Source organism: Mollisia scopiformis, assembly GCF_001500285.1.
Source record: "Mollisia scopiformis unplaced genomic scaffold LY89scaffold_15, whole genome shotgun sequence".
NCBI lineage: Eukaryota > Fungi > Ascomycota > Leotiomycetes > Helotiales > Mollisiaceae > Mollisia > Mollisia scopiformis.
In genome coordinates, this window is record NW_017263595.1 from 51,187 (window position 1) to 67,438 (window position 16,252).

The window sequence follows — 16,252 nt, forward strand, 5'->3', positions numbered from 1 at the left end:
TATAGACGGGCATTTCTCTCAACTCAAGAAAAGTATGATTTCTGTGGCGGTAGGTCGTTTAGAGAAAAACCAGAGTTTATAGTGCTCTTCTTGTTCATTATCTCCTATCCGTGCCTCATTGCCCTCTATACCCTGTTCTAGGAACGAATGGCGAGAAAGTGGGGAATTAGAGGATCCGATCTCTGGAAAGTTTTGAGAGGAAGGAATTTCAGTTTTACTTGAATTAGCGCAATGTTTACTGTCTCCATTCCACTCGCATAACCACTTATACTCTGTCTCCTTTTGGTCTAGTGGGCAGTACCGTACTGAGGGAATGATACTTAGTTCAACGATGGTCGAACCCAATTGGGTTTGTCGGCCGCTATTTTAGTAAGTATATTTTGGCTTGTCTTTCATCTGGGTTCTTACTATCTCCGAGTCCTCTCTTAGCCAAGCTTTCTCTCAAAGCTCACTCAAAGCTCCAAGCTCTCACTACCCTACGTAGGTATCATGTTTACTGTTAGTGCAGTACCGGCGCGAGCGAGGGGGCGAAGCAACTGAGCGTGTAACCTATTGCACCCTTAATTAGCAAGTATTATAGTGGTAACTAAGTATCTTAAGCTTTTAAAGCTTACGGATAAAGCTCGAGGTTTCAGGTAAAGCAATGAAATTAGATTCAAGGTTGAGATACGACAGCATCACGTGGTACCCAACTTCATGAGATGCTTCACTTAAGGAGATATCTCCTTACTATCAATCTCTAAGTGATCCGAATCCTTCTTTCACATACGAAGATACGTTAGCATGAGATAGTGGCTTAATCACGACATGCATAAGATTATGGTGACACACGTGATTGGATCCAGCTAAATCAGGCAAGTGGGGTCAATCTCAGTTTCCTCATCCGCAAGGTCAGCTTCAAATGATCATTGGTATTTTCAATCCTTCAAGCAGCACATCACATAGTCGATTCTTGACGTCCCCGAACTCGGCCACACTTCTTGACTTCTTTCTTTACAACCCATGTTTCGTATGCTCTGGCTGCCCAATGATGGACAGACTCCACGTAGTTGTGCATATATGTCGGGCGTCACCCATCGACAGACATCCCAATCAACGACTAGATGAGAAGGGTACTGACAAGGCATACAATGAGGCGTCTAGCAAAGTGTCTAGCAAAGCGTCTAACAAGGCATCCTGAGCCCACAGCCTGATGCTGGTGGTGGTGTGGCACTGCCCGCGGCATTGTTGTCAATTCCCCCTCGAAATCGCGAAATTATTCTTCACATGCTGAAGTCGCTGTTTCTTCGCGATCGATATCAATTACCTCAATGGACCCTCTTACTGCCTTGGGCCTCGCCGGCAATATCGTCCAATTCATCGACTTTGCCTGGAAATTGTTTGAGGGGACCAAAGCCATCTACAAGTCAGCATCAGGCTCTAGCCACGACAACGCTGTCCTACAAAGCATTGCGAACGACCTGAGACACCTAAGCAACGGCATCATCATTTCGAACCAGCACTCCGAAGAGCTAAGGCGTCTTGCGACAGAAAGCAAGCGGATCAGTCTGGAACTCTTGGACGCTCTAGAGAAGCTGAAACTCCAAGGCCGGAATACGAAATGGAAAAGCTTCGTCCTTGCATTGCGAGAGGCATGGAGCCGAGGCAAGATAAATGAGATGTCCGACAGGCTATCGGCTCTCCAAAGCCAGATGAATTTGCACATCCAGATCATGGTTAGGTAAGATTTCAAAACAATGCGAACTCGTTCTCCGTTCCTGACGTATCGGGCAGAGCACTTTTGAACAGCCAAGAGAATGTGTTTTGATGAGCCAGCGGGAGGTTGTCTTGACGATAGATATACTGTCGAACCAAAGGCTCTTCAACAGTTCCTGATCTTGCTTCATCGTGGCAATAGTATTGTTCAAATTTTCCAACTTATTCAGCTGCTCTTGGACGGTGCAGAGCAAGTGGCCAAGTCCTATATCTTCGCTTTTCACAGGTTTGGGCGGGGATGTGTGTCCGATGCTTGCTTTTTGCTTGAAGATATTTCCAACTTCCTTTTCCGTCTGCTTCATGGATTGTATGCCCGTATGCATCCTCAAATCGAGTCTCGCGTCGCTTAGCTCGAGGGTTTTAATACTGTTAGAGATCTTGTGTATCTCATTGCTGTTTTAGGTCACAGAAAATCCACTTTGTCGACTGGCTTGGAGCCCAAAGCGAGGTGTTCTGGATCAAAGGCAAAGCAGGCTCGGGAAAGTCGACCCTCATGAAGTTCTTGAGCAATCATCCTGAGACCTTAAACCATCTGAGAGCATGGGCCGGAAATCAACAACTGATTACTGCACGATTCTTCTTCTGGAACTCTGGTACAGCGCTGCAAAAATCTCAGACCGGTTTGCTTAGGTCGCTTCTCTTTGAGATTCTGCGGCAGTGCCCGGAGGTTCTACATTACGTCTGTATGGTTCGAGCACGATTCAAGGACCCAGAACTCAGGTGTTTGAATCCGGGTTCAGAACACCTTCCGAGACAGTTGGATCACCTTCTTGACGAGAGTTTAGATTGGAGTCATGAGGAGTTAGTTCATGTATACAAATGTCTTGTTCATACCAAGGCACAGTCGAAGTTCTGCTTCTTCATAGACGGCCTCGACGAGTTCAAAGCAGAAGGCGCACAGGATCACCGCGAACTTGTGAGCACCCTCCGGGAACTGGCAACCTGGCCTAACGTTAAACTTTGCTTGGCAAGTAGGCCCTGGACTGTCTTTGCGGATGCCTTTACGTCTACCAAGTGGGTACTACAGTTAGAAGACTTGACTAAGCCAGACATATATCGATATGTGTCCGACAAATTTATGAAGCACGATCAGTACCAGAAACTTCTGAAAGCACGCCCAGGCTACTCGGACCTCATTGGTGAAGTCGTCAGAAAGGTACAAGGGGTATTCCTCTGGGTTTTCCTTGTTGTTCGTGATCTTCTCGATGGTCTCACATACAATGACCCAATAAAGACTATGCACCTCCGACTTAACCAATTTCCAGACGACCTTGAAAGTTACTTCCAGCACATGATTGACTCCATACCGAAGTTCTATCGCAAAGAAACTGCTCAAGTGTTTCAGATTGCTCTGTCCAGAGAGGAGCCGTTGTCATTGATAACTTACGCATTCGTTGACGATCTTGCAGAGGACCCAAACCTAGGTCTCGCGGGAGGTGATATTGAGCTCACATCCTCTGCCATCGATGACAAGTAAGATACTATGCGACGCCGTCTGGACGGTCGATGCAAAGGGTTGGTAGAAGTTGTAACAGACGAGCAGGCTGAGAACGACTTTTATCGGTATAAAGTTGACTTCCTTCATCGTACCGTTCGTGATTATTTGCTTCGCTCAGAGGACGTCAGGAGCTTCGTGGTCTCGGAGTCCGTAGCAGACGGTCAACTTTGGGTCAAACTCTGCCATGTAGCCTTCCTCACTTTAAAATGTCTTTCACTCGAGCAAGACGAACCCGGGCGATTTCTGGATATTTGGGATGAGATATTCAACTTCGCATACCTTGCATTGCAAGAATGCGCAGATCAGTCTGCTGTTGACCATATTCTGGATGAAGCCGAGGGAATCGAAAACGATATCGATAGCATAGATGATCTAATTCGTCTCGGCGTGGCGTGCGAATATGGGCTCTTGCATTATATCAGCCGCACCATAGACTCCGATCCAGAAGTCCTCCACGATAATTATTCCAGTAGCTTTATTCTTTCGCACGCTCTATTGCCCAACCGAGTCTCTGGCGAATTGTCAACTGAGCTTGTCAGCTACTTGCTTAATCTTGGTATCGATCCAAATGCGCGAAGGACACTCGCACCACAAAAGAATCCACACGGAAAACTCTGGACATCGCGTCATTTCAAAGCAACGACTACCTTCATGATATTCATGGCCAGCTTAAGAGACGGTCTGATATCGCCCGAGCAGAAAGGTGTTTCAGAGGTGGTAAAACTCCTTTTGTCCAAGAAAGGTGATCTTGATCAGCCTGACGTCAAGTCGGAAGGGAAATCACGAGCGGACACGACAGCCAGAGATACTATCCTACGCTGTTTTTCAAAGTCTCAGGTTTCGTGGCTCCTTGGCGCAGCTCCACCAGATTCTAACCTTAAAAGGAAAATAGAGAATGGAGGACAAAATGAGATCGGCGGTCAGGACTCGGAAGTGGAGGTAATTCGAAAAAGGAGAGTAGTAGTGGCGGAAATGAATGGCCGATTTTGTCAGGCGAGAACACCAAATACCCGTTACTACAACTAATATTATATGCTATGGTACAATTAAAACTCGATAAGACTTGCTTTTGTACCTTTTAAAAAGCTATTCGATCTATTGAAAAATATCTTTAATACACTATTTTGTTGTGCGCAATAACTTATCTTCCATCAGATTTGGGCAGTGTGCAAATTCGACCACCTTTTTCGTCCCGTAGCGGGGAACCAGATTGGCTCCCAAAAGGAGAGTAGCACTAGCCAAAGGAAAGTGAAGGAAGCTCGGCAAAACAGAGTAGTAGGCAAAATGAGGATGCCAACGGTTGTTGCGCAGCGGACGTGGTAGTAGCCCGGAAAAAGCAGCCGCCACGAGAAGACATGGATTGGGTCTTATGAGAGTATGCAATCAACTATAACGAAAGGCGCGAAAGCTCACTGGACATTTTTCAACAGGTTGGTCGTTCAACTGGATTCAAGATGGGTATCTGACAAAGAAAAGGGCCCTATATACAAAATTACAACTCTGCCATGATAAGCGCAAACTCAGACATATCCGGCGGCTGCTTATCAACCTGCACCTTCAGCTTCCGATCGAAGAAAGCTCCCCTATTATCAATAACCACATCGGCACTCAACTCCCTCGTTCTGCGTACCTCATCATCGCTCACCCCCTCATCATCCCTCGGGATCCAAACGCAGGGACTCGTTTCTCTTAGCACCGGATGCATGAACGCAACCGAGATCAAAAGATCACGATCTTCTGGCTCGAGATTCTCTAGCTCGTCGTTGTGCTGCATAATGACCTTGGAGATCGGATCGTCGAGCATCTGGGCTTCGATGTCGGCGCGGCGGGGCAGGAGGGTGTTGGTCAGAGCGGCCGAGGGTCCAGCAAGCTTGTGCTCGAGATGCGAAAGTCGGGCTTCATTTAGAGGAGCATTAAGACGGGCTAGGATGCGTGCTGCGGATTTGGTATCCTCGCGCTGTTGAGCTTGGAGGTCTTTGGAGCGATTTGAGGATTGTCGTTGCCAGAGGGGTGGTCTCTGTTGATTGTTTGGTTCGAGGTTATGATCTGTAGAGCTGTTTTGGGTGAGGTCCAGGTCTTTTTCTTCATCTTGGGGTGCAGGGTTGATTTCCTTCGAAGAATCATGAGTCTCACGACTTGCTGTTCTCCGTTCTTCTTGGTCTTCGGATAGTAAAGCTTTGGACTCGGCCTCCAAACGAATAGGAGCGTATTTGAACAATGGAGCGAGATGATTCATCAACCATATCTGGTATAAGATTGTGAGGACAAAAACCACCGCCATGATGATACCCTGCGCAGCACAAGCGACTTTATCCTGAGTATCGCGGACTAGGAAAAAGAGGCCGATAAGACAAATCTCCATGAAGTAGAGGCCGGTGAATAGTTGGTTGATGGCACTTGGGAAAAAGAGTCCACCTCCGTCAACGGTGCCTGTTCGTACGCAATAGAGGACGTTGTTCTTGATCACGACCCAAAAGAGGCTGAAAGTGATCAACATGAATAGTAGCATCAGTGGCGCGATGGTCGAGTAGACAAGTCCTGATATTTGGTTAGTGTAGGCTCGGTAACCGGAGGTAGTGTGTTACATACCAATAACTGCAAAGGTAGTATACCATGGAACATTACTGCCAATACGCGTTAAATTTGTCCAGCTCAATTTCTCGAATACCGAATCAGGCGTATTGACGTGACCAATGACATAGAACTTGAACAATCGAATCGTCTGCAAGATCGACGTTGCACTCAAGGACAGTGCTTGCAAGATCAAGAATGAGAAGTAGTAGTTGGCTGCCGTCGGTAGATTCGTGGCGAGAATATTTGGCACTGATGTGGGAGTGCGGATGAGTTCTTCAACGATGCTGGTAAGACCGGACGAGACGGTGGGTATGATGAAAAGTTCGACGAGCAGGAAAATAAAGTACCAAAGCTGGAGTGAGCGTTCGCCTTCTTGGCCGGTCGTTGCACCTCTCGTCCTATTTGTTAAGAGGCGGATGAGAATCGGGAGTGGGCCGCTAAGGACAATGACTTGGATGACAGGTGGCAGAGTACCTTGGATGAAGGAAAGTAGCCATGGAGGGAGACTGCCGATCCATTTGAGCCAAGAGGTTGATCCGGACAAAGTCGATACTCGAGACAAGATGCCTGTGAATACCGAGATGAGACCGAATGCGAACAATAGAATGGCGAAAAGGAACAAGAAGCCAACAAGGCGGATGTAGCGAGAACGCCAGGACAAATTCAAGCTGGGCCAGTTGATGTCTCCAGGTGAGATCTCCACCAATCTCCTCTTCATGTGCCGAGGAGCGGTGTCGGCAACGGACTGACAAGCCATGTGTGCTGCTTTCTGAGAATTAAATTGTACGAAAGCTGACATATTTTGTGGATAAGCGTCTGGTGTCTGAGCATCTATTTCGATTTCCTTGTTTAATCGAGCAAGTTCTCTGCGGCAATAGTAGATTGTGTCGATTTTTGTAGTGTAGAAGCGGCCAATAAGGGGAATTTTGGCTGCTGCTGTGTGCCCATCTTTGGGTATCCTCATAGTTGCTCGATTTTTTGGCGCGAGGAATCTGCTCCACGCAGCTTTTGTTTCGAGGTCATATTCCAGATCTCGTCGACAAGCTTCAGGAGTTGGGGGACCCATTTCCGGGCGCGCAGGATGTTCTTCAGGTTGGTGTTCTGGAGCTACCTGCTCTGAAGCTTGAACCGAGTTTCCTGCCTGGTGCGACTTTGCCTTCCGACTTCGTTTAGCCACTTTCCGTAGAAGATCGGTTTCGGCATTTTCGAGAAGATTTTCGTAGTACTTTCGAAGCTTGTCCTTGTTCACGATCGTGGTAAAGTCTCGATTGATCCAGATTCGTCGGATGCCACCAGGGAAATCGCCATATAACTCTTCCAATGCTGCTTCATTGCAGAGATTTTCTGGAATATCCTGTATGAGAACAGTTGTGCTGGATGCTTTCAATAAGTGACCCGGGCTGCTGATGTATTCCACTCGTTTGGTGATGTAGTGGATCAATTCTTGGTGAAACATGAAGCAAACCCAGGCCACAACTCCAATTGATAAGATCAAATGAGCCCAATATCTGTCGCTATTTGCAGGAGAGACATTTGACCAAGCCAGAGTATCAAGTCCTGTAATATTGTATGTGACCCCTGCAATGGTATTGGTTGCTTTTCCTTGCTTGACATTGAGAGGTATCAGAATGGGCACGATAATGATGGCCATGGGAGTAAAGATCTTCAGGCACATGCTGAGAAACCTAAGAAAGAAGTATGCATCCATGCCAGCCTTTCCCAGGACTTCGGGATCTTCTTTGATCTGGAAAACGGTGAAGAGCCATTTGAATGGATTGTTGTGAGGTGGTTTGATCCTTTGCTTGACCGGTACCAAGAATGATCGTGGTTGGTAGATGCGTTTCGCCCATAGATAGTTCCTAATGATTAGGAAGATGCTGAACTGAGTTGCGAAAAGGATAAAACCAGCAGCCAAAGAGATGGAAAAGGTTGTGATCGTTGTGCCTGCTTTCCCCTGTGCTGTTCCTGCAGCCCCGTTCACCGTTCCATTCAGGATACTCGCGATCCCCGACATCGTGATGTTCAGGTTGTGTTATCGCATTTTGTTTCGTGCTGGCAAACAATAGCAGAGAAGTATGTTCGCGATAAACGTTGTTATCAGAATTGTTGTGACACACGTCGAGTTGCTAGTTTGGGATGGTGATGTACGATGACATCAGGCTATTTTAGGCGCCACAAACTTTGCCGAAACGCTGCTGCCGGCATTGATCACGTGCTGACTACAAGGGAGAAAGGGGGTTTCCATCAGTTCGCTAATCGTGTACTTGGCCGTTATCGTTCAAGTACAATGTTTAAACAAATATATATCTCAGTGTATGCTGCACTTATACTGACGCATTGGCGAGAACCTTCTGAGATGGAGACAAGGTAACCACGAGGATAGATTGCTGAGCTGAAAAGGGTTGATTGCGATTTCTGGAATGTGTTGTCGAGTCTTAGCAGTTGATGAAGATGCTGAGTAAAGAAGAAATCTGACTGTCGTTGTAGCAATCTCGCTCTCTCTAGCTTGCAAATCACCCGTTGATGTCCTTGGTCACGTCTCTCATCTCCAACAACTCAATTCAAAGCTCCGGAATATGCGATTTTGTCAAAGGTACAGAAACATCTCTATCATCTCTGATCCAGCCGGCTCGACAACCTTCAACCGACTGGCTCCGGATATGATATGCCGACACTTGGGGGGCAAATGTGGCGCGCTACTTCGGATGAACCAATTCGTCACCCGCAACGCCACCGATGCATTTGTATTACTGGAGAAATTTCGGGGTCTCCGTCTACATTTCTTCAGGACGAGTAATATCCTGCACATAAAGGAGAAGCTCGGTGCTTGTAGAACTTCAAATATATATTCAGCTGTATTCGCATTGTCATTCCCGGATATCTGCAGGAACAGCGACCTGCCACATGAAGAGATCCTCGCTGTCATACTTGGTCATAAACACCAACCGAAACGGAAGTTCCTCCGTTCAGCAGTTTTCAAGCTTCAGCTCAATCTATCCACGTCTTGAAATCCGTTGTTTCCCATTCGTCAATTCAAATTGTTTTTTATTTAAGCTCTCACTCATTAATGCAAGCGCGGCACTAAACTCAAGCTTAAATGTCGATCATTCTTTCAGTGACTAAAGGAGATGGCGACGTCCGGCTCTGTTCATCTCCCGAACTTGACGGCGTCAATCATGCAGCCAATCTTCAGCCGCATGTTGGGGGTATTTGGACGCTTTTGGATGTTTGTCCGCGAATGTGGATCATATGGGCCACCGAGCTTGATACTGGAATTATGGAGACTGGGGAGAGGAGGTGGATATCTTCCGCTGTGTTGCGGGGAAGCCATATATACCCCCCTTTCTCGAACTTCTTGCCTTCTGTCTTCTTCAAGTTCCTCTTCATATCATATCCTCGATGAAATCTTCAATAATAGCAGCAGCTGCTGCATTCTCAACCGGCGTTTCTGCATTTCCCACCATTGCTCTCGAAGCTGCCCAAAACGCAGTCCGACATGCAAATGTCTTTCAAGCAGCAAGAGCTGCTCATGAGAAACGACTAAATGGCATCCTCCCTGGTTTCAATGCTGCAGAGCAACTTATCGACGTGTCAGGCGAACATGCCTTCGTCCCTCCAAACTTCAGTGCTGGCGATATGCGTGGTCCTTGTCCTGGCTTGAATGCGCTGGCAAATCATAACTACCTGCCTCACGATGGGTTTGCTACTATTGATCAGTTCGTTTCTGCTACAAATGAAGTATTTGGGATGGTTTGACTGCCTTCTTTCTCTCCACATCTGAGGTATACTAATAGATGACAGAGTCTCGATCTCGGCCTTTTCCTCTCTGTCTACGGAACGGTCATGGATGGAAACCCACTCTCCCTTACACCTGGCTGGTCAATCGGCGGTCCTCCAACAGATGCCAGCGAACAAAACCTCCTCGGAAACCTGCTCGGTCTTCTAGGAACACCAGACGGTATTTCCGGCTCTCACAACAAATACGAAACCGACACTTCACCCACACGAGGCGATTTATACCAATATGGAAACGACTATGCCCTCCAAGTTTCCCAATTCCAGACCCTATTTGATCTCCAGCCTGATGCTGCTACGGCAAACTATAATATGGAAGTCTTGGCGCAGGAGAGAAAGATTACGTTCGAAAGAAGTATCGCAGAGAACCCACATTTCTGGTACGGACCTTTCACAGGCATGGCTGTAAGCCAAGCAGCCCATACCTTTATCTATAGGTTCATGTCGAATAAGTCGGCTGAATACCCAGAGGGGGTCTTGAATCAGGATGTGCTCAAGTCCTTTTTCGCCATCACTGGTGAATCAGGAAACTTCACATATAACCCTGGTCAGGAAAGAATCCCGGAGAACTGGTACAAGAGAGCTATTGGGGATGAATACTCCATCTTGTTTTTGGAAACTGATACTTTGTACTTGTAAGTCGAGTACCTTTGTATCCCTCTTTATCCGGAGTAGAACGCTAACCAGCTGTCAAGTGCCTCGCAATACCCTAACGTCCTCACAGTCGGCGGTAACACTGGCACCGTGAACTCATTCACGCCCCTCAACTTTGACGATCTGACCGGCGGTGTCTTTAACGCCACCACGCTCCTTGAAGACAACAACCTCGCATGTTTCGTCTACCAAGCAGCTGCGCTTGCAGCGCCTGATATCTTGAAAGGCTTATATGCTGATATTACAGCACCATTGGCAATGTTAAATAATGCGACAAACAATGCGTTGGCTGGACTCAACTGCCCACAACTTGCGAGCATTGATGCTGATCAATTTGGGAATTACCCTGGGTATGCTACACAATTGTAGAGCACTGGATGGAATTGTGTATGATGGATAGAAAAAAATTGTAGTAATGATATATGAATTCTATGATCGTGTTCGTTGCTGTCTGATGAAACGAGTCGTGGTTGAATAGCGTGGTGAGCAGCCTCATCTCAGTTTGAGGAACCCTGAAATTAGTCCTCGAAGCCCTGAATGCAGGCTGAAATGTGTATTCGGAACATCATTCACCCGACCCGATTAACTTTCTTCCTCTGCCCAGAATAACTTTTCTTTGACTTCCAACAATTAACACTCATTCGATCGACGTAGTGCCTTGAGGCATTTGATTTGTCTGCAGTTGCAAGTAGAAAATGGGCATCTGGAGAAAAGTAGCTCATGAATTGCCGCGCTACAGCTGCGGTTTGCGAACGCGTGCTTCTGGTTCCACAAGTATCCCACCTCGAATTCACACCGCATTGCGTTGCTAATCAAGATCTCTCTAGTGCCTGTCCTATGCTAGCTGTCGTTCCCTATCCTCCGTCCCCTATCTTCTACCTCTTAGACAGCGCCTGCCACCCAATTTGCAAAGGGAGTCCGCATCCAATACCGAAATATGGCTTGCAAGCGGGGAATCGACCGCCGCTCTGGTATCTGGCAGAAGCTTGCCTTCCAAAAGCAATGATCTTGTATCCGAATAGCCGAGGCAAAATATTTCGACCAAATGGTCTAAAGTAAAGAACCTCACGCGCCATGCTACGAAGAAAGACCGAGATAGAGTATTGAGAATGGTTGGAAGGAAGACGACGAAGACGGCTACATTGATGGACAAGATGGAGGTGATAGTGAACCCGACTAGAAAGGTCATTATCAGGCCCGATCAGAAAGCTGAAACGAATTACTAAGAACTCAAACAGAAAGGAAAGGATGCGGTACAACTCAAGATCGATGTCTACACTCAGGCTGCTTCGGTGCTTACCGTGCCGAAGTTTGGACTCAGCCATAGTTCACACATATCCAAAAATAAACCAAGACTTGTGTATCAATCTTCAATTGAGCTGCCAGCATTCGACATACGAACAACTGCAGAAGCTCCTAATTCGTCGGCCGCTGGGAAGTCCGCGTCATTGCAGTTTTTAGATGCGCTGGGGCGTGCTCGAAGAGAAGAAGAACCTCTTGATGATGGTACATCAGGGTTAGATGTGACAAATGCAAAGGTATGCTAATTTTCTCGATGAATCTCATACATCACCTCTCCCCTTTCCTGGTTTCTATCTGTTATATATCCGCATGCCCTCATATGGCATTTGATGAGATAAGTTAGACACTTTATCCAAGTTACCTGATTCGCCTTCAGATGCTGGGATTTTTACCGTGCCAAAAATGAGCTATGGGCTACACTTGTATCTCAATCATGAGCTGTATAATATAATCAGGACTTATAGATAACGAGAGTATCTTTGTAGGAGTTTGTCGAATATTGCAGCTCGTTACTCGGCATGCGCGATTTCGTTGTCAAAGTTAATGGAAATGCCGAGTGGAAGTACAACGGCGGCCATAGCTTCGAAGCACAGGTCTTCGCAGATGATGCAGCCATCGGGGATAGCGTAACCATGCAGGATAACCGTTCAGCTACAAAATTGGCCTATCTTACAGCGGCCGTTCATCTTGCTCTAAAAGGGCCTATGGTATTGGTCCAATTTCTTGAGAACAAGAATGATGGAAAGAACGATTCAATCCAAAGTGAGATATCTCCTGTGGGGTTGCTTTCGACGGCATTTAATGACCTGGCCAGACCGAACTTCGCGGCGGACGACGAGCATCGAGTAGCTTTTACAACAGTGGTTGCTAACATCATCGAGCGAGACGAAGAAGATGGAATTCTTGATAGCGAAAGCTATGATTGAATTCAAGTCTGATTTCCTGAGGCCATAACTTTACCTGTCTCCGATGGTGCTGAATCCTATAAGTCACCAAGCCGATGAAAAGTCGCGTTATTCAGGGCGTCTTTTTGCGATATGAAAACATGTATAAACTTATCATAATTTCGCTTTGATGCAAGTTATCCGTTTCCAGCCAGTGCTGGGTATCGCATCTCCCCATGTTTTGTACAGTAGCTGTTCTGTCGTTGAAACACCTGACCGTGTATTATTACACAACATCTAGACTCTCCACTTGCATGCTATGTTCGGCAGTTCTCTCGCTATTGAAATTCATATCATGACCTCTGGTTTGCAATTTCATGCTCTTTTCCCTTCGAGCTCTGTAAAAAAATACCATGCTCGCTGCCGCGGACCACTCATGGAAGAATCGAGACTCCGAATGTGCGAAGAACTTCGGCGAGCTGATTGTAAAAGTATCACCGGTGCGTGTTGTTGCAAATTTCCCTGCATTCAAAATTTCGTTCTTTGATAGGTATATGGACGCGCTCGACTCTATTGGCTGACAATCTCAGTAGCCTCAAGCTACCAAACGAATACGTGGAGCCCCAGCCCCAATTGGCGGCGTTCACCTCGGAAGCTAGAAAGACGCTATCCACGGATAGGAAACTGAATATCAATCTCTTATGCAAATTATGCAAAATGCATAAATTGGCACCGTTATATGTCACTGCTCGACTCCTAAGTCAACAAAACAGTATGCGACATCCACAAAAAGTCGTCTTCGAGCTCTGTAGACGATTCGAAGGAAATGGAGACATCAGCATCGAACTCGTTCGCGAAGCCTGCAATCGTTGAAAATGACAAGGATGTGGAAGCAGGTTTGCCGCGAGAGAGAGTTAACGATGCGAATCCGCAACCAAACTCCATGGACCCAAATATTGTGGATTGGGATGGACCTGACGACCCGGAAAATCCTCTAAACTGGACGAACAAGAAGAAATGGGCGAATGGTGCTCTGCTCGCTGCCATGACATTTGTTACGTGAGTATGCTTTCGAAGCTTTGCAAGTGGCTCGGTACTAACATACATTTGGAAGACCTTTGGCGTCTTCTATGTTTGCTCCTGGAGTTGAAGATGTCTTGAAAGAATTTCACAGCACTTCTACGCTTCTAGGATCCTTGGTTGTTTCAGGTTAGTGAACGCGCTTGATTTCGACATCTATGTCTGCCGATAGATTTTAGTTATTGATATAATTCAACATAGTATACATCCTAGGCTACGCCGCAGGCCCCCTAGCCATAGCTCCCTGCTCCGAAATGTACGGCCGACTCATAGTCTATCATGTGTCCAATACCCTCTTCGTTATCTTCACCATCGCCTGCGCCGTAAGCTCCAGCCTTAATATGCTGATCGGCTTCCGACTTCTGGCTGGCATTACAGGTTCGACTGTCATAACGATTGGGGGTGGTACGTTCGGGGATATGTTCAGCGCGAAGGAGAGAGGCGCTGCGCTCTCCATCTGGGCTATGGGTCCTTTGCTTGGGCCTGTGGTTGGTCCCGTGGCAGGAGGGTTTCTGGCAGAAGCTAAGGGGTGGAGATGGGTATTTTGGGTTATTGCTATTGTGGTATGTTACCTTTTCGTTATGGTGTTAGAGTGAGACTTGATAACGTACACACTTGTTGACGGCATCCTTTACTAATGCGATAATTACAGGCAGGTGCACTGACCATTACAATGCTCCTCTTTCTCAGAGAAACATACTCAGTCAGACTCCTCGAACTCAAAACCCGGCGATTGAGAAAACGGACCGGTAACAAGCTGCTCAAATCAAAACACGACAAAGGCATGACACCAAAACGTCTCTTCCAGAGATCAATAACCCTACCACTCAGAATGCTCTTCTTCTCGCCCATCGTCCTCTTATTTTCCTTCTACATGGCCGTCATATACGGATATCTATATCTTTTATTTACCACTATCACCGGAGTCTTCGAAGGCGAGTACGGCTTCTCTGACGGTATCGTCGGGTTAACCTATCTCGGGATCGGAATCGGTATGCTCCTCGGCCTAGTGATATTCGGAATCGTGGCCAAAGCGACGGTAAAGAGACTTGAAGCAAAGAAAGGGGAATTAAAACCAGAATCACGATTACCGATCATGATTCCAGGCACGTTGTGCATCCCGGTGGGATTACTCATCTACGGTTGGACGGCTGAGTACCATGTTTTCTGGCTGGTGCCGATTATTGGGACTCTGTTCGTTGGGTTTGGACTCATTACCACTTTTGTAAGTCTCAGAAGCCGCATGGGGGATCTGACTAACGGAGTAGATGCCAATCTCTACGTACCTGATTGACGCGTTCACCATTTACTCGGCATCTGCGCTGGCGGCGAATACGGTGCTGAGATCTCTGCTTGGAGCTCTATTGCCATTGGCGGGTCCGTCAATGTACTCACGTCTGGGTTTGGGGTGGGGGAACTCGTTGTTGGCGTTCATTGCCCTGGCGATGTCTCCACTGCCAGTCCTGTTTTGGAAGTATGGAGAGCGGGTTAGGACGAACCCCAGATTTCAGATCAAGCTTTGATGATGGCCATTTGAGGCTACATGATGGAAGCTGGATGATTTAAATCATGACATAGAGCTCGTGTGTAATGCAGGTAATCAATACCATAACTATATCATCACATTTCTGCGGAAAATGTCTATCCACAACCCAGTGAATGAGCAGAAACCAGCCAGCCAATCAGAAGCGAAGAAAAGTTTTGTTGCACATCTCATGGGGAATACATGCCCGAGCATCACACAACGGGAGAAGTCTATCAAAAGAGCTGGAAAACAGAATGATAATTGCAATTAAGCTCAGCCAATCAGAAGCCGGGAAATTTTTATGGTGGTTCTTCGTTGAGTTTGGAGATGTCCTGGTCAGGAAATAAGGTTTGGTGGCCTGAGGCTCGGAGCAAAGAGGAGCTACTGTAGTGATTATTTGAAGGTTGGGTTGGTATCCTAATGACGCTACATCTTTTCCCTTGACATTCCAAGGTAGGTTATTACCCCTTCAGGACATCAGGATATTATTTCATAGGGTCTTTTTTCACACGGATTCTGAACACATTTTGGGACACAATCCCAGTTTCGGCTTCTTAAATCAGCTCAGTCGTCCTGGAAAAGGAACTGGAAATAAACCTTTGCCTCGGGATGCCAATATTATTGGCTTTCCAAAAATTGTTTTGGCCATCTCGACAGCGGCCATTCCCGCCGTGGATTTCCAGGTCCCGTGCCGCAAACAATAAGTCACGACATGGCCAGATCAGATGCAAAGGATTGACCTCTCAAGTTTCAACTGCAGGTACCATCCGTTCCTGTATCATCTCCTCTCATCTCCCGCTGCTCCCCCAGCAACAGAACCTCCAAACCAGGATGTGCATGCAGGGTGATTATCGCCGCGGTGCCATCTCATCATATCAGATCCCGCGGCGCGGTATCAGATGCTCGGCTAGCGTATCATCCCTGGCGTCAATCCGCGACTTCAGACGACTTCTCCAACGCTGCGGGTTTCACACCCGACGTGCTCGCGCCCACACCTTCCGACCCTTGGGATGAACATGATCGCCGCCCGCGAAAATCGTGAGGTCGGGATGCGAGTAATGGCTCAATGGGGACGGGACGCCATGAAACCTTTGGAAACGGATCTAATTCCTCCTTTACCGCGCAGCATGTACCTGTGCTGGGTAGGTAGGTAGGTACCTACAGTAGGATCTCTCGTCGCGCGCG

The 16,252-nt window shown here is 47.1% G+C and overlaps 6 protein-coding genes across 6 annotated transcripts; 5 read left to right on the plus strand and 1 right to left on the minus strand.

The window, feature by feature from the left end:
- Nucleotides 1-932: 932 nt before the first annotated feature.
- On the plus strand, nucleotides 933-1,927 carry LY89DRAFT_685948 (uncharacterized protein). Its single transcript, XM_018215179.1, has 2 exons — nucleotides 933-1,720; nucleotides 1,774-1,927. The coding sequence occupies exons 1-2, from the start codon at nucleotides 1,311-1,313 to the stop codon at nucleotides 1,805-1,807; spliced, it is 444 nt and encodes a 147-aa protein (XP_018069488.1). The 5' UTR covers nucleotides 933-1,310; the 3' UTR covers nucleotides 1,808-1,927.
- A 252-nt stretch (nucleotides 1,928-2,179) lies between these two features.
- LY89DRAFT_587891 (uncharacterized protein) lies at nucleotides 2,180-3,232 on the plus strand (the record flags this gene model as incomplete). The annotated part of the gene is made up of 1 exon (XM_018209452.1): nucleotides 2,180-3,232. A coding segment is annotated over one exon (1,053 nt), but the record flags the coding sequence as incomplete, so codon positions are not given.
- A 1,454-nt stretch (nucleotides 3,233-4,686) lies between these two features.
- On the minus strand, nucleotides 4,687-7,921 carry LY89DRAFT_648297 (DUF221-domain-containing protein). Its single transcript, XM_018212006.1, has 2 exons — nucleotides 5,843-7,921; nucleotides 4,687-5,791 (listed from the first exon to the last, which is right to left on the minus strand). Exons 1-2 carry the CDS (start codon nucleotides 7,839-7,841, stop codon nucleotides 4,746-4,748), a joined length of 3,045 nt encoding a protein of 1,014 aa, XP_018069490.1. The 5' UTR covers nucleotides 7,842-7,921; the 3' UTR covers nucleotides 4,687-4,745.
- A 1,305-nt stretch (nucleotides 7,922-9,226) lies between these two features.
- Nucleotides 9,227-10,645, plus strand: LY89DRAFT_588357 (Cloroperoxidase; the record flags this gene model as incomplete). Its single annotated transcript, XM_018209477.1, has 3 exons — nucleotides 9,227-9,577; nucleotides 9,629-10,257; nucleotides 10,318-10,645. The coding sequence occupies 3 exons, from the start codon at nucleotides 9,227-9,229 to the stop codon at nucleotides 10,643-10,645; spliced, it is 1,308 nt and encodes a 435-aa protein (XP_018069491.1).
- A 283-nt stretch (nucleotides 10,646-10,928) lies between these two features.
- Nucleotides 10,929-12,484, plus strand: LY89DRAFT_685953 (uncharacterized protein). Its single transcript, XM_018215180.1, has 5 exons — nucleotides 10,929-11,050; nucleotides 11,104-11,460; nucleotides 11,515-11,814; nucleotides 12,064-12,340; nucleotides 12,393-12,484. Exons 2-5 carry the CDS (start codon nucleotides 11,386-11,388, stop codon nucleotides 12,425-12,427), a joined length of 687 nt encoding a protein of 228 aa, XP_018069492.1. The 5' UTR covers nucleotides 10,929-11,050; nucleotides 11,104-11,385; the 3' UTR covers nucleotides 12,428-12,484.
- Nucleotides 12,485-13,217: 733 nt separating this feature from the next.
- LY89DRAFT_648304 (benomyl/methotrexate resistance protein) lies at nucleotides 13,218-15,149 on the plus strand. Its single transcript, XM_018212007.1, has 5 exons — nucleotides 13,218-13,521; nucleotides 13,577-13,671; nucleotides 13,744-14,105; nucleotides 14,195-14,767; nucleotides 14,811-15,149. Exons 1-5 carry the CDS (start codon nucleotides 13,289-13,291, stop codon nucleotides 15,063-15,065), a joined length of 1,518 nt encoding a protein of 505 aa, XP_018069493.1. The 5' UTR covers nucleotides 13,218-13,288; the 3' UTR covers nucleotides 15,066-15,149.
- The last annotated feature ends 1,103 nt before the right edge of the window (nucleotides 15,150-16,252 follow it).

Bases quoted from the DNA above. Each gene is read 5' to 3' on its own strand.
- LY89DRAFT_648304 (XM_018212007.1), top strand. From the start codon at position 13,289: ATGGAGACATCAGCATCGAACTCGTTCGCGAAGCCTGCAATCGTTGAA. The intron at 13,522-13,576 runs GTGAGTATGCTT...TACATTTGGAAG, and splicing joins GCTGCCATGACATTTGTTAC to ACCTTTGGCGTCTTCTATGT. The intron at 13,672-13,743 runs GTTAGTGAACGC...AATTCAACATAG, and splicing joins AGGATCCTTGGTTGTTTCAG to TATACATCCTAGGCTACGCC.
- LY89DRAFT_685948 (XM_018215179.1), top strand. From the start codon at position 1,311: ATGGACCCTCTTACTGCCTTGGGCCTCGCCGGCAATATCGTCCAATTC. The intron at 1,721-1,773 runs GTAAGATTTCAA...CGTATCGGGCAG, and splicing joins CACATCCAGATCATGGTTAG to AGCACTTTTGAACAGCCAAG.
- LY89DRAFT_685953 (XM_018215180.1), top strand. From the start codon at position 11,386: ATGGTTGGAAGGAAGACGACGAAGACGGCTACATTGATGGACAAGATG. The intron at 11,815-12,063 runs GTATGCTAATTT...GTATCTTTGTAG, and splicing joins TAGATGTGACAAATGCAAAG to GAGTTTGTCGAATATTGCAG. The intron at 12,341-12,392 runs GTGAGATATCTC...TGACCTGGCCAG, and splicing joins AAAGAACGATTCAATCCAAA to ACCGAACTTCGCGGCGGACG.
- LY89DRAFT_648297 (XM_018212006.1), bottom strand. From the start codon at position 7,841: ATGTCGGGGATCGCGAGTATCCTGAATGGAACGGTGAACGGGGCTGCA. The intron at 5,792-5,842 runs GTATGTAACACA...ACCAAATATCAG, and splicing joins TACTACCTTTGCAGTTATTG to GACTTGTCTACTCGACCATC.